The sequence below is a fragment of the Cibotium barometz genome, chromosome 17 (genome assembly GCF_041138505.1).
Source record: "Cibotium barometz isolate CiBa-2024 chromosome 17, ASM4113850v1, whole genome shotgun sequence".
NCBI lineage: Eukaryota > Viridiplantae > Streptophyta > Polypodiopsida > Cyatheales > Cibotiaceae > Cibotium > Cibotium barometz.
Window position 1 is genome coordinate 2,736,596 of NC_141062.1, and position 12,450 is coordinate 2,749,045.

The 12,450-nt window shown below is 40.4% G+C and overlaps 1 protein-coding gene across 1 annotated transcript; it reads right to left on the bottom strand.

Moving 5' to 3' along the window:
- Positions 1-877: 877 nt before the first annotated feature.
- LOC147629586 (endoglucanase 6-like) lies at positions 878-9,206 on the bottom strand. The gene is made up of 9 exons (XM_086811919.1): positions 8,988-9,206; positions 8,656-8,871; positions 8,377-8,577; positions 8,196-8,285; positions 7,935-8,099; positions 7,715-7,841; positions 7,412-7,578; positions 6,985-7,314; positions 878-1,009 (listed from the first exon to the last, which is right to left on the bottom strand). Exons 1-9 carry the CDS (start codon positions 9,204-9,206, stop codon positions 878-880), a joined length of 1,647 nt encoding a protein of 548 aa, XP_086668045.1.
- Positions 9,207-12,450: the final 3,244 nt, after the last annotated feature.

Genomic DNA, 12,450 nt, shown 5'->3' on the forward strand with positions numbered 1-12,450 from the left:
AGTGAAATTAAAGCAAATAATAAAAGTACAAGATAACGATCTTGCAACCATAGATATGTTCTAGCTCAAAATATCAAACGATCTTGCAACCATAGATATGTTCTAGCTCAAAATATCAAACGTAATTTCTTATTGGAGGACATACAGAGTCAACGATGAGGATGAGCAACTAATTAGAAATTCGGCCCAATCAATGGTGGTTGCGCATTGTAGAGCCTAATGGTGTTTCCTAAAGTATTGAATGTAGTAATAATAATGTTGGCGCTACTTTATAATACCAACTTCTTCGATGTAGTAATAATGTTGGCACTATTTCTTCATAATGCTAACTTCTTTAATGTATTTGTCAAGTTTTTTATAGCTTAATGATGATTATATTTTTTGATGTTCATCTTGTAACCATGATGAGGGGGAGAGAGGAGAGAAAGAGGAGAGAGATGAGGGAGAGAGAAGAGGGGAGATAGAGGAGGGGAGATAGAGATAGAGGAGAGAAAGAGGAGAGAGATGAGGGAGAGAGAAGAGGGGAGATAGAGATAGAGGAGTGATGGAGAGAGAAGAGGGGAGAGAATGTAGGGATGCTAATTTTCGAGGAAAAAAAATATAATATACATTTATACTACATGACAATTTTTTTGAAATTAATTTTTATTTTCAAAAATATTAATTGATTTAAAACGCTCGAATTAAAAAACGGCCAACTTATTTAAGGGTGTTAATTACCATTCAATACTTATGTACTCCCTTCCTGATGCCCTACCTGATGTGCCATTATTTCTTGTTCTTGTGTGTACTTATTTTTTGTTCCTCTTCACAATGAGCTGTACAATCACATTCCCATCTTCTAAGAAGAATCTAAGTTTCAACAATGGACGAATTCTCATGAGTGCAAAGTTTTTATAGGAACAAGTAGCTCCCTACTCATTTTATGGATTGTAAGCCTATTGGGTCTCGAAATTTGCATATTCCTCTCGAGGTAACCTCTAATCATGAGGGGGAGGAGTTCTATATACTTCACCCAAAGGTCTTCCAAGTTAGAAGAGTGTAATAGATTTATGCAGCCCCTTTGAAGATAACAACAAAACCAATGCATCAAGATCATCCAATGTTGCAAGAGGAGATGGTAAGAGCATTTTGGAATACCTTTGGAGCATGAAGAAGGGAAACACATTAACAAAGATTTTTTTGATTGTCAAAGGGGTTATCAAGGCCGTGGAGATTCCTAGACAATATAATGGTGATATTGCATTTGAGTTCCCACCGACGACCATGGAAACATGCTTAGGAATGGACTCCATGGAGCATAAGTATGATCCCCACTAGTGGTCAAAGCTGCAAACCTCTAACATTGCCTTCCCTGGAGTATGTCGGAGAAGCCATTGCCTAGGTAGTTTGAAGTGTGTGAATGAACTTTGCCTACGTTTAAAGAACCACAAGGTCACATTTTACTAGAAGCATGCTAAAGGCACCAACCACTCGAGAGGAGTCTAGCAATGTGTTTGGAAAGCTCCTTTGCCATTATTGATCAATTTCGGTGATGTGCATTCTACATGTAATTGCTACATCTATTATGTGATGCCCTTCAACGAGATGATGAGTGGATTAATGATACACATTAGCTTCCATCAACATAATGTACATGTAGGCACATCAAAGGCACTAACTAATAGGAAAAGGCAAATGGTGTCCAAGGTGCTAGGGGTAGATTGCAATGTTAGGGCAAGGAAGGTACAAATGTATGTGGTGAAAGAAAGCGTGATGGTAGCACTAGTGCAAGAAGGTGGTTCCTCACATTTCATTGGGGAACAAGAGTTCATCAACATTGCAGAGGAGATGTGACCTCTAGTTGGAAGACAGGTGGTAGGTGTTAGGTGGGAACCTAACTTAGCAAGCATAAGGGGGGATACCAAGAGGCACACGAGTAGGTGCAAAGGGAGAATTGAAGAGGTATGCTTGCTAAGTTAGGTGGGAACCTAACTTAGCAAGCATAAGGGGGGATACCAAGAGGCACATGAGTAGGTGCAAAGGGAGAATTGAAGAGGTATGCACAAGACCTATTAAAGAGGAGGCGCTAACCATTGTAATCATCGGGCATTCAATTCATAATTCAGTTATGGCTTGGGATATGTATGGATAATCTCTCTCTCTTTCTTTCTATCTCTTGATCTCTATGTATGAGCATAGTCTCGTTAAGTGTGTGTGTGTGTGACAATACGCTTAACACATGGCGACCACCACGAGGTGTAGAATCTCCTTCCTTTGGTGAAGAAGGGAGAAACTGTCCGTGTGTTCAAAAACACGAAGCCACTCTCTCTTTCTCTCTCTGTGATAGTGCCTATTCAAGTGAAAGAACCTTGGTCAAATTTGCATCAAGTGTGTGGAGTCCGAGAGGAACAAAGCAATCCAGCAACACATAGTCGGATCTGCTAAGGGTGTGCCTACACCTTCCTTTAAAGGCTATCGCAAGAACCCTAATGGTCTCATTAGACAATGGATGTGGTTCTTCCCCAACCACGTGCTTCATTGCTATATTGTGGACACCAACATAGACCCAAAGCCGAATCCAGCAACACATAGTCGGATCTGCTAAGGGTGTGCCTACACCTTCCTTTAAAGGCTATCGCAAGCACCCTAATGGTCTCATTAGACAATGGATGTGGTTCTTCCCCAACCACGTGCTTCATTGCTATATTGTGGACACCAACATAGACCCAAAGCCGAATCCACCACCCAAGATATGGCCAGTTGCTATAGGAACTAACCTCATAGACGAAGAAGTATATTCATTATGGGAAGGTGGATACCAGGTGGAGAGCAAGAATCCAGAAGGTGTTATGCCCACCCCATCGCATAGTAGTGGGTCTTAAAGGTTCTTTACAAACTACAACCTCAAAAGATCTACCATATGGGTTCACTACTAACATAGAGGCTGGTGGCTCATGCATGTGAAATGGCATGAGTCAAGTACGGCACGTCGATATTAGAGGAAGAAAAAAATAAAGGCCGCTTTGAAAATGAAAGCTATGGTGGTAGAAGAAGTGCAGAGAGTGGAGTACAAGTATGAAGTTTTAAAGATCGAATCACACGAGGATGATGCACACGTGGGAAAATATGATGTGCATGTGAAAGACAAATCATGTTGTTCATGTCTAGATTTTGCAGATAGAGAATCCAAGAAGAAGCCGTATCTTGCATGCAAGTACTTGTACTTCATTTATTTACATATGCTAGGCTTAAGCCAGAGCGAGAATATGTTCATCCACCAACCTATCCTATCCAACCTTGAGCTTTACAATGCCTTGTCTCGTAGGAGAACATACCCTAATTTAGACAATTGAATGCATGGATAATTAGTTGACCTCTAGTATTTTGGGACCTATGTAACCTTTGTGGAACTAACCTCATTCTAGAGGGTTTGATTGTGCAATGTCTATCTCCCCCCTCCCTCCCTCCTCTCCCTCTCGCTATGGGTTATGCATTTTCAAGCAGGTCCAGTATGGTAGAATGTTGTCATGTGTTGATGAATGGTATTCACGTTACAAGCATTCATGGGTTTGAAATCCTACGAGGAGAGAAGAGAGAGGGTCAAGGTGCTCCAATAAATAGTCTCTGTGATGATGCTCTAGCAGCGACCCGTTTCAATCTTTCTAATAGCGAAATAGTCTTGACATTTCCCAAGACTTGTACTTATAGAAATGCTGCTATTTTCATTTGCTATACCCTCATTTTATTGTGATATAGGCTATAGAGCCTCATTCTCGGGGGATTCACTATATGTAAACTCTCTATATCACATGCATTCAAGGCACATTTAAAAAACCCCTTATCTGTAAAATTTTCATGAATAAAACACACTCTTTTTCTATTCAATATGTAAATACCCCCTTTAAATGATACTTTTTTGTATGTAAAAAATGTGTAAAAAAGGGACTTAAAAAACCCCTTCTGTTAAACCCATGTGCTATGCTTACATATTTATGAGTGAGCCCCCTGAGGCCTCATTTTATCCATCAAGATTTATTTCCTTTTCTTTGGCAAGGCCATCATAGGAATGATTTTGTTCGTCATTTTTAAACTCCTTTGGTTACATTGCCTTGCCTTGACCAAATCTATATGTACCCCTACTCTAGTCCAAATCAAAAAGCTATTAATGTCCTACATTAATGAAGCTACAAGTCTGCACTAAATTATATCGCAATACAACAAGGATGCTCCACTTATTTCTTATTCTAATGGAACCTATTCAAAAGCAATTTAAAAAAAATATTTCATATACACTAGTTAAACCGTAATGCTTACTACATTTTCTACTCCGAAAAATTGACAGAAATCTCACTAATTATCTACTCTAACTTAAAAAGGAATTTGGAAAATTACCTAGTTGAATTTAAGCTACAAATATGATTACATCAAAATATCTAATGTAATCAAAATCAAGAAGTAGCTTCAATCACATGGAGATCAATAAAATTAAAAGCTACATAACAAAATATCCCACAAATCAATCAAACACACATAAACGAAATCCCAAAACTGAAAGCCAAATTTGGTTTACAGCTTGTTGTTACCACACACATTTTGTATGGTAAAATCCATAAATAGAAGAGTGAAAACCATGAGAAATGAAGTTAAATGATACTATTTGGCAATGATGGCCCTTTGTAGTGATGCCCCTTGGCAGTATCATAGAAAATGTTTAATGTTTCCATATAAGGGTCATTTCGAGATTTCAAAATTCTAAACTTGCAAGTCCAACCCTTTTGATGCCAAGACCTCTGTTAACCCTCTGATTTGTGCATTTTTAGGCACATTTATGGGTTCTTCATCGATAAAAATCATGCATTTAGGCTACTCAAAATGATTATTTTATGAGCTTTCATTGTAAAATCATATGTAAATGGGTATGGATTATAGCTGGTCCGCACACATCAATACCATGACCTTGTATGTGTGTGAGTTATCACTTTTGGAAGGTCTTTAGATACTTTTTAGATGAAAAATACAGGTCTCACATGAACCTTAGAAAAAAAATGTATCAAACCTTTATATTTTGATAAAATCAAGAAAAAGGAGGAGTGGAGAGTCGTGTGGTGTGCAGGAGGGTGAGGTGGTTGCAATAACTACCTTTCCATATATGTCCTATGCACATGATTTTCTTTCTCTCTTTGGTTCTTTGCAGCAATCTTGCTCTTTCTTTGTTCTTCTTGTTTTGTATCAATGGAGGGAGAGAGTGACGAGGACAATGATGCTGTTCAATGTTTCTTTCTCTTCTCCTAATTGCTAAGTGTGTGATGGTGAGCTTCTCTGTATTGAGAGCAAGTTTTTGCAGGTTTGGGGCCATGCAAGAGTACTTGCAACTTCTCCTACCCAGATTTGGTAGTAAAAGAGTACCGTGGTAGTAGGGGCTCTTCAACATCATGTCTAGTGATCATTTCATATACATTGTCACATCATGGTGGTTCTTTATGTCATGGTTGGTATGTGTGAATTGAAGAAGTTATGGCTCGGTATGGCTATCAATGCTTCAATGCATCGTAGTCACTCACACAAGTGAAGAGTAGATGAGGAGAGAAAACAGAGCACACATGGAAGAATGAAAAGACTATTCCTTCTTACTCTCCATACTAAACACACCTACACATAAGCAAGGAGTTGTAAAAAGAGACTAGAGAGATTATTGCTTCTCAACCTCCATGCCTAAACACACCTACACATGAGCAAGGAGTTATAAAGAGACTAGAGAGGCTATGCCTTCTCAACCAACTCCATGCCCAAAAACACCTACACATGCTACCAAAGAGTTGTAAAGTGAGTAGAGAGAATGCTATTTGCACAAATGAGAAAATGCATTTACATCATGATAGATTTAGTTATAGACCAAGTAAGTCTTTTCTAACTAAGACTCTAAATAATAGATGACACGTGGGTGCATCTTTCTAGCTCCAAGGATCTTTCACTTTCACTTAACTCTCACACTTAACTCATTAGCTCTCACACTTCCACTCTCACTCAAATTTTCATCTTGTTCAAAATCATAATCTTCATCTTGATCCGAGTCTTAACTTTCATCACAATCTTAATCTAAGTCTCAATCACCTAAAACTCATTAACGCAAGAGACCAGTGACTTGGACGATAATTTGCCATCATAATTAATATATGAATCTATCGTCTTTACTACTCTCACTTTGCTTTTTGAACACCTTCTAGGTGTTCCTTTGGACATGCACATGCTCTTCCTTTTCTTCAAGCTATAATTTTAATATTTGAGAAATTGGTTGTATAAAATTCACAAGAGGAGAAAAACTAAGTTGAATACAAGAAGTGTACTATCCTTTCAGCTAGCAACAAGTAATGCATGGATTGGATTGGCCTCTGGTTGGTTGTCAATTCTTGCTTGCAAGTGAGTGAAAAATATCACTAATTTATATAAGAACGGCTCTCAAATATTAGGCCATGTATATTGCATATTGCACATGGGAAGTAGTAGACATTTGTAGAGGAAATACAAAATTTTCGGTTCAAAAAAGGAGTTTCTAGGAAATAACAAAGCATGTCTCACAAAAAGGTAAGGAGGCAACTTTTTGCTCTTGTTGGACTAATGGTATTTGTGCTGTTTTCAACTAGGTATAGGTTGGTACCTCTTGTAGAATGCACAAATGAAAAAGGATTTTTTACTACACAAAACTCCAGATTTATTTTGGCATAATGCTAGAAGAGATGTAGCACGATTCCGTTGCCGTCATCATTGAAGATAGTCATCCGGCAAACCGGAAGGTGTGCTCTCAGAAGAATGTGTCGTGGCAAGTTCACGTGGGCACCCTCAATGATCTTCGTACACCTAGGATACATACATCAAGACGTACTGCTAGCGGGTTAGCGTGCATATGAGTTGAACAAATGGTGCAATGAAATGAGACGGATTGTAAGCTGGGTTGTACCTACCTGGTTGGGTAGTTCGTGTAGGCGGTAAAGACAAGTGCTCGACAGCCTGATGGCCGCCCGCAAGCCTGGCCAGAATGCCGACCAGTGGGCCGGTGGCGGACGTGGTGGGCTCTGACTGGTCGAAGCGGCTTCTGTCGTCTGCGTAGTTGTCACCGTAATCCGGCCCGCCCACAAGAGCACCCACCACCAGGTTGGGATTGGGAGCATTGCGGCTATACCAATCTGCGTAGCCTCCCTTGCAGGTGACGAACCCCGGGCTGTCCTTGATGGATACGATAGACGCCCCTCGGTGATGCACGTGCTGGGGATATCTCGCACCGTAACCAACCAGGTAGCTCATGTGCATGGGATTGTTCCCCAAGATGTAGTCGACCTGCATTGGTAAACAAGGAGCTAGGTTGGCATACATAAAACACTTTTCTTTCTTCAAAAGGAAAAAAGAGAAAAGGGTATCTTTGTATAAAGATTACTTGGGACTGGGCCAAGTTGAGGAGTTGGGAAGGAGGGACTGAGCTCGCGGCCGGGCATTGCAGCTGCTGGCCTGCTGCAGAGAGATAATCGGAGTAGACACCAAGAAGGAACGCTGCGGATGCTACGTATTGCATGTTGTTCCAAGGGCGAGTGAAGAGCAGCCCTCCTACAGACAGTGTTTCAGTGTACTTAGCAATATGCTAGGGGACCCTACATTTATACAATATAAGCGACGTCTCAAGCGTCGGTCGAGTGGATTGGCCAATGTATACGCTTTGCATCGAGCTAGAGGACGTTCTCACCAGGCGTCACTTGAGCGTTGTCGGCACCCGAGTTCTTCTGAAGCAGAGAGCATAGGTAGAACTGTGCTCCGGATTGGTACTGCTTCAATATGTCAGCGTGCTGGCCAGCTCGACCTTCCAACAGAACCTATCCAGTATGGACACCTCGACGTTTCAGTGCAGGAGTGGCAGGCAGTTATTATTATTATATTTGTTGACAAAGGCAACTTGATTATATAACCTTCGATGCTAAGATCTGAACGCCTGCGTATTTGACGTCCCAGCTAAACTCTTTCATGTTCCATCCTATTCCACCCATGGAGAAGGCGTTATTCACCACGTACTCGAGGTATGCATCCTCGCCTGTGGCCTCATATAGCCACATTGCAGCCCACAATAGCTCGTCCTGCATATTTTATATTGATCATGATTAGCGTTAGCTAAGCCTCTCCCGATTGTGACACTACATCAGCCGACTCTACTACTGTAAAGTCAACCTTACTTTGTATCCACTCACTGACGCGTAAAAGGCCTTTACATTTGTGATGCTGTCATCGTACTTTCCTCGGAAACTGTCAGCAAATGTGAAGAGCTGGAAAACATGCAAGCGAGACCTTTTGTTAGTAAGCGCTAACATCGACTAGATGCCAGTATCAGGAGGGATGGCCGGTACGTTTACTGACCTCTCTTGCGTGCTGGAGAAGAGTCTGCGAGTAGGCAGCGTCTGTGCTTTGGAAGGCCATGGAAGCAGCGGCCATGGCGGCCGCGGTCTCGCCAGCCTGGTCGGAGCCAGGGTGACCGGCATCCAGCCGGTAAGCCTGGCGGGAGGTGGTCATATCTTCGGCTCGTTGCCAGCAGTCATGGTCCGAGTTCCCATCCCCAACCTGCAACAGTTCGGGAGTACATTGTCAACAAGCGATTAACGTTGCTTAAGCTAGCATATATAGATATGTATGGCCTACCTCTGCCCATAGCACGTTGGGCTGCGGATGTGCTTTGATGAAGTAGTCGGTGCCCCACCGGATGGCGTCCAGCGCATTCTGCAACTGTCCGCTGCCGCTCAGCCCATTCCCCCCGTACTCCACCACGCCCCACGCGAGCATGGTCACCGTGTACGCCATCGGAAACCCAAACTTCACGTGGTCGCCCGCGTCGTAGTACCCGCCTTGCATGTCCACCTGTAGTGACAGAGCAAGCGGCTATTCGTCAACCTAGGCGCAGCTCGTACTAGCTTGAATCTACGGCAGGAATCTTATAACACTTGAGCAGCCCACGATTAGTTTTTTACACTTACTCCCTCGTTCTGCCCGTCGTGCAATGCCGAGTCTCCCCGCCACGCCACCCTCTGCGTTGACGGCAGCTTGCCGGATCGCTGTGCCTCCAGGAACAGCAGGCTCTTCGCCAGTGCGTCCGGGTAGTTGGAGGCGGCCACAGTAGCAGGAATCATGAGACGCAGCATCATTAAGGTGATGAGAATAATCGGCCTGTCGTTTTTAGATGACAAAAGCGCCATTCCGTTAGTCCAACAAGAACAGTAAGTTACCTTCTCAAGTCAAAACGTACAGGGGGATTATAAAGCCGGTTGATGACGTCGTCGGCTTCTTCAACTCTTTTATTCTCTTTTTTTTTTTTAAATTTCTACGACATAGAATATATGGTTGACATCAGTAATATGACACCTTTATATCACAGCCCTTTATGAAAGGCACTCCAAAACGGTACAAGAAGGAGAAGGCTTGCTCATGAAGAATAAGGTACCATGAAAGATGCACCCAAGAGCCTCCCAAGAGCCCACTTAAAGGGGCAAGCAGAGGGGGGGAGAGAGAATAACGACATTGAATTATCGACATAAGTTATGGGTGTCACTTGGCAACACAATATATAATGCAATCCTCGGCTTTTGATAAATGTAAATAAAATACTACGGTTGTCATTAAGCGAGGAGTGCCATTGTTATTGTGTTGCTATAAATGACATTGTTAGCGACACAAATGACATGTCTTCACATGGCTAAATGTATAATGTACTTCCACTACAACAAAATGGCAGTATAGTATAGTTTTTAGTAGCATTATTATAACTACAAGCCTTGGCAAATGTTGGGGTCATTTTGCTGTTATAGACGCTACTATATTCGCTTCAATGGGACCGCTGCTCTCTAACGTTATTAGCAGTGAAATTTCATTGAACGCTATTCAGTATCGAAAATAAACCAGAAAAAAAAGCTGCGGCGGCGGCAGATAAGGATGCATAAAGAGGGATACTCAATCCATAAACAGAAAAAGAGAGGGAGAACATACAAAGCCATATAAACATATAAATATACCTATGTATGCGTCAGCTATGTCCATCCGTGATGCCAATAATGTTGATTGACGATGGAGAGTAGCTACGCAACATTTGGATCTTGAGAAGGATCAATTGGAATTGAATGTCAAGGAGGAGAAGACATAGTTGCCTACACAATACATACAATTATGTATGTGAGACATGATTGTAAAGCCTCATGTAAAGAGTCTTCACAAGCTTCATGTGCCGCCTCTGTTCAAAGCCTCTATTTATGAGCTTTATACAAAGCCTCTATGCATAAGGCTTATGCATAAAAGCCATAATGCTTAAGCCTCATGCAAAAAGCTACGCGCATGCAAAGCCTCTTGCATAGATGGAGTGGTCTTACCTTTACAGCAGGCTTCTATGCATGAGTCTTAAGCATTATGGCTTCATGCATGAAGCCTTTATGCATAAGGCTTAAAAATTATGCTTAAGCCTTATGCATAGAGGCTTTATGCTTAAGCCTCAAAGCTTTATGCATAGAGGCTTCCCTTCTGAAGGCTTAAGCCTTATGCATAAAGCCCTTATCCTTAAGCCTTATGCATAGAGGCCTTATTGTTGCGGAGAGGCTTTATAATTAAGTCTTATGCATAGATGCTTTATACATAAGGCCTCTATACATAGTGCATAAGGCTTCATGCACTAATCCCTTGTGCATAAGGCTTAAGCCTTATGCATAAAGCCCTTATGTTTAAGCCTCTATGCATAATTATGCTTAAGCCTTATGCATATAGAGGCTTTATGATTAAGCCTTAACACTTTATGTATAGAGGCTTAAGCATAAGGGCCTTATGCAAAAAGCCTTATGCTTAAGCCTCTATGCATAAGGCTTAGCCATAATGCTTAAGTCTTAAGTCTCTATGCATTATGCTTCCACAATGAGTGCATAATGCATAGAGGCTTAATCATAAAGCATCTATGCATAAGGCTTGAGCATTTTTTTTAAATCGATTAAAAAAACCCTTTCTATAAATGTATTTATGTAAATTAACCTTAAAATTTTGAATTAAAAAATCTCTTTATTTGAACTCACATGCTATATGGGTGGTTGCAAGATGAGGTTATCTAGTTTTGTTTAGTGGGCGCCCTTGGGTTTAGCCTGAAAAGCATGCCCATGCATAAAATAGATACATTCTAATTTTCTATTTTGGTTTAGAATCAACATCTCTCTCTTCCCTAAATGTTGATGGTTCCATCCTTATTGTAACAGATTAATTTCAAAGCCATGTCATTTCTCAATCCTTTCTCGTTCTTCAATTCACCAGCCTGTAGATTGAATTCTAGGCCCCCTCAAGTACAGGTGACCGGTGGCCACTAATATATATCGATGAATAAAAACCATTTTGTGTTCACTTCTTTCTATTATATTTTCAAGTTTTACTATTGTATTATGTCTGTATTTTAATTAAAAACTTGGGAAAGACTAGGGAGTTTTATAATGACCTCCCAGTCTGTCCCAGTTTTTTAAACATAATTTTGTGATGATGCTCTAGCAATGACCCGTTTCAATGTTTCTAACAGCAAAATAGTCTCGACATTTCCCAAGACTTGTACTTATAAAAATGTTGCTATTTTCATTTGCTATACCCTCATTTTATTGTAGTGATATAGGCTATAGAGTCTCATTCTCGGGGGGTTCACTATATGTAAACTCTCTATATCACATGCATTCAAGGCACATTTAAAAAACCCCTTATCTGTAAAATTTTCATGAATAAAACACACTCTTTTTCTATTCAATATGTAAATACCCCCTTTAAATGATACTTTTTTGTATGTAAAAAATGTGTAAAAAAGGGACTTAAAAAACCCCTTCTGTTAAACCCATGTGCTATGCTTACATATTTATGAGTGAGCCCCCTGAGGCCTCATTTTATCCATCAAGATTTATTTCCTTTTCTTTGGCAAGGCCATCATAGGAATGATTTTGTTCGTCATTTTTAAACTCCTTTGGTTACATTGCCTTGCCTTGACCAAATCTATATGTACCCCTACTCTAGTCCAAATCAAAAAGCTATTAATGTCCTACATTAATGAAGCTACAAGTCTGCACTAAATTATATCGCAATACAACAAGGATGCTCCACTTATTTCTTATTCTAATGGAACCTATTCAAAAGCAATTTAAAAAAAATATTTCATATACACTAGTTAAACCGTAATGCTTACTACATTTTCTACTCCGAAAAATTGACAGAAATCTCACTAATTATCTACTCTAACTTAAAAAGGAATTTGGAAAATTACCTAGTTGAATTTAAGCTACAAATATGATTACATCAAAATATCTAATGTAATCAAAATCAAGAAGTAGCTTCAATCACATGGAGATCAATAAAATTAAAAGCTACATAACAAAATATCCCACAAATCAATCAAACACACATAAACGAAATCCCAAAACTGAAAGCCAAATTTGGTTTACA

What these genes read in the sequence shown, in the direction of transcription:
- LOC147629586 (XM_086811919.1), bottom strand. Translation starts at nt 9,206, where the DNA reads ATGGCGCTTTTGTCATCTAAAAACGACAGGCCGATTATTCTCATCACC. An exon ending in CGTCAGTGAGTGGATACAAA is followed by an intron (nt 8,100 to 8,195) that starts GTAAGGTTGACT and finishes TAAAATATGCAG; the next exon opens with GACGAGCTATTGTGGGCTGC. An exon ending in TTGCGGGCGGCCATCAGGCT is followed by an intron (nt 1,010 to 6,984) that starts GTCGAGCACTTG and finishes CTTTGGGTGAAG; the next exon opens with TATATAGAACTCCTCCCCCT.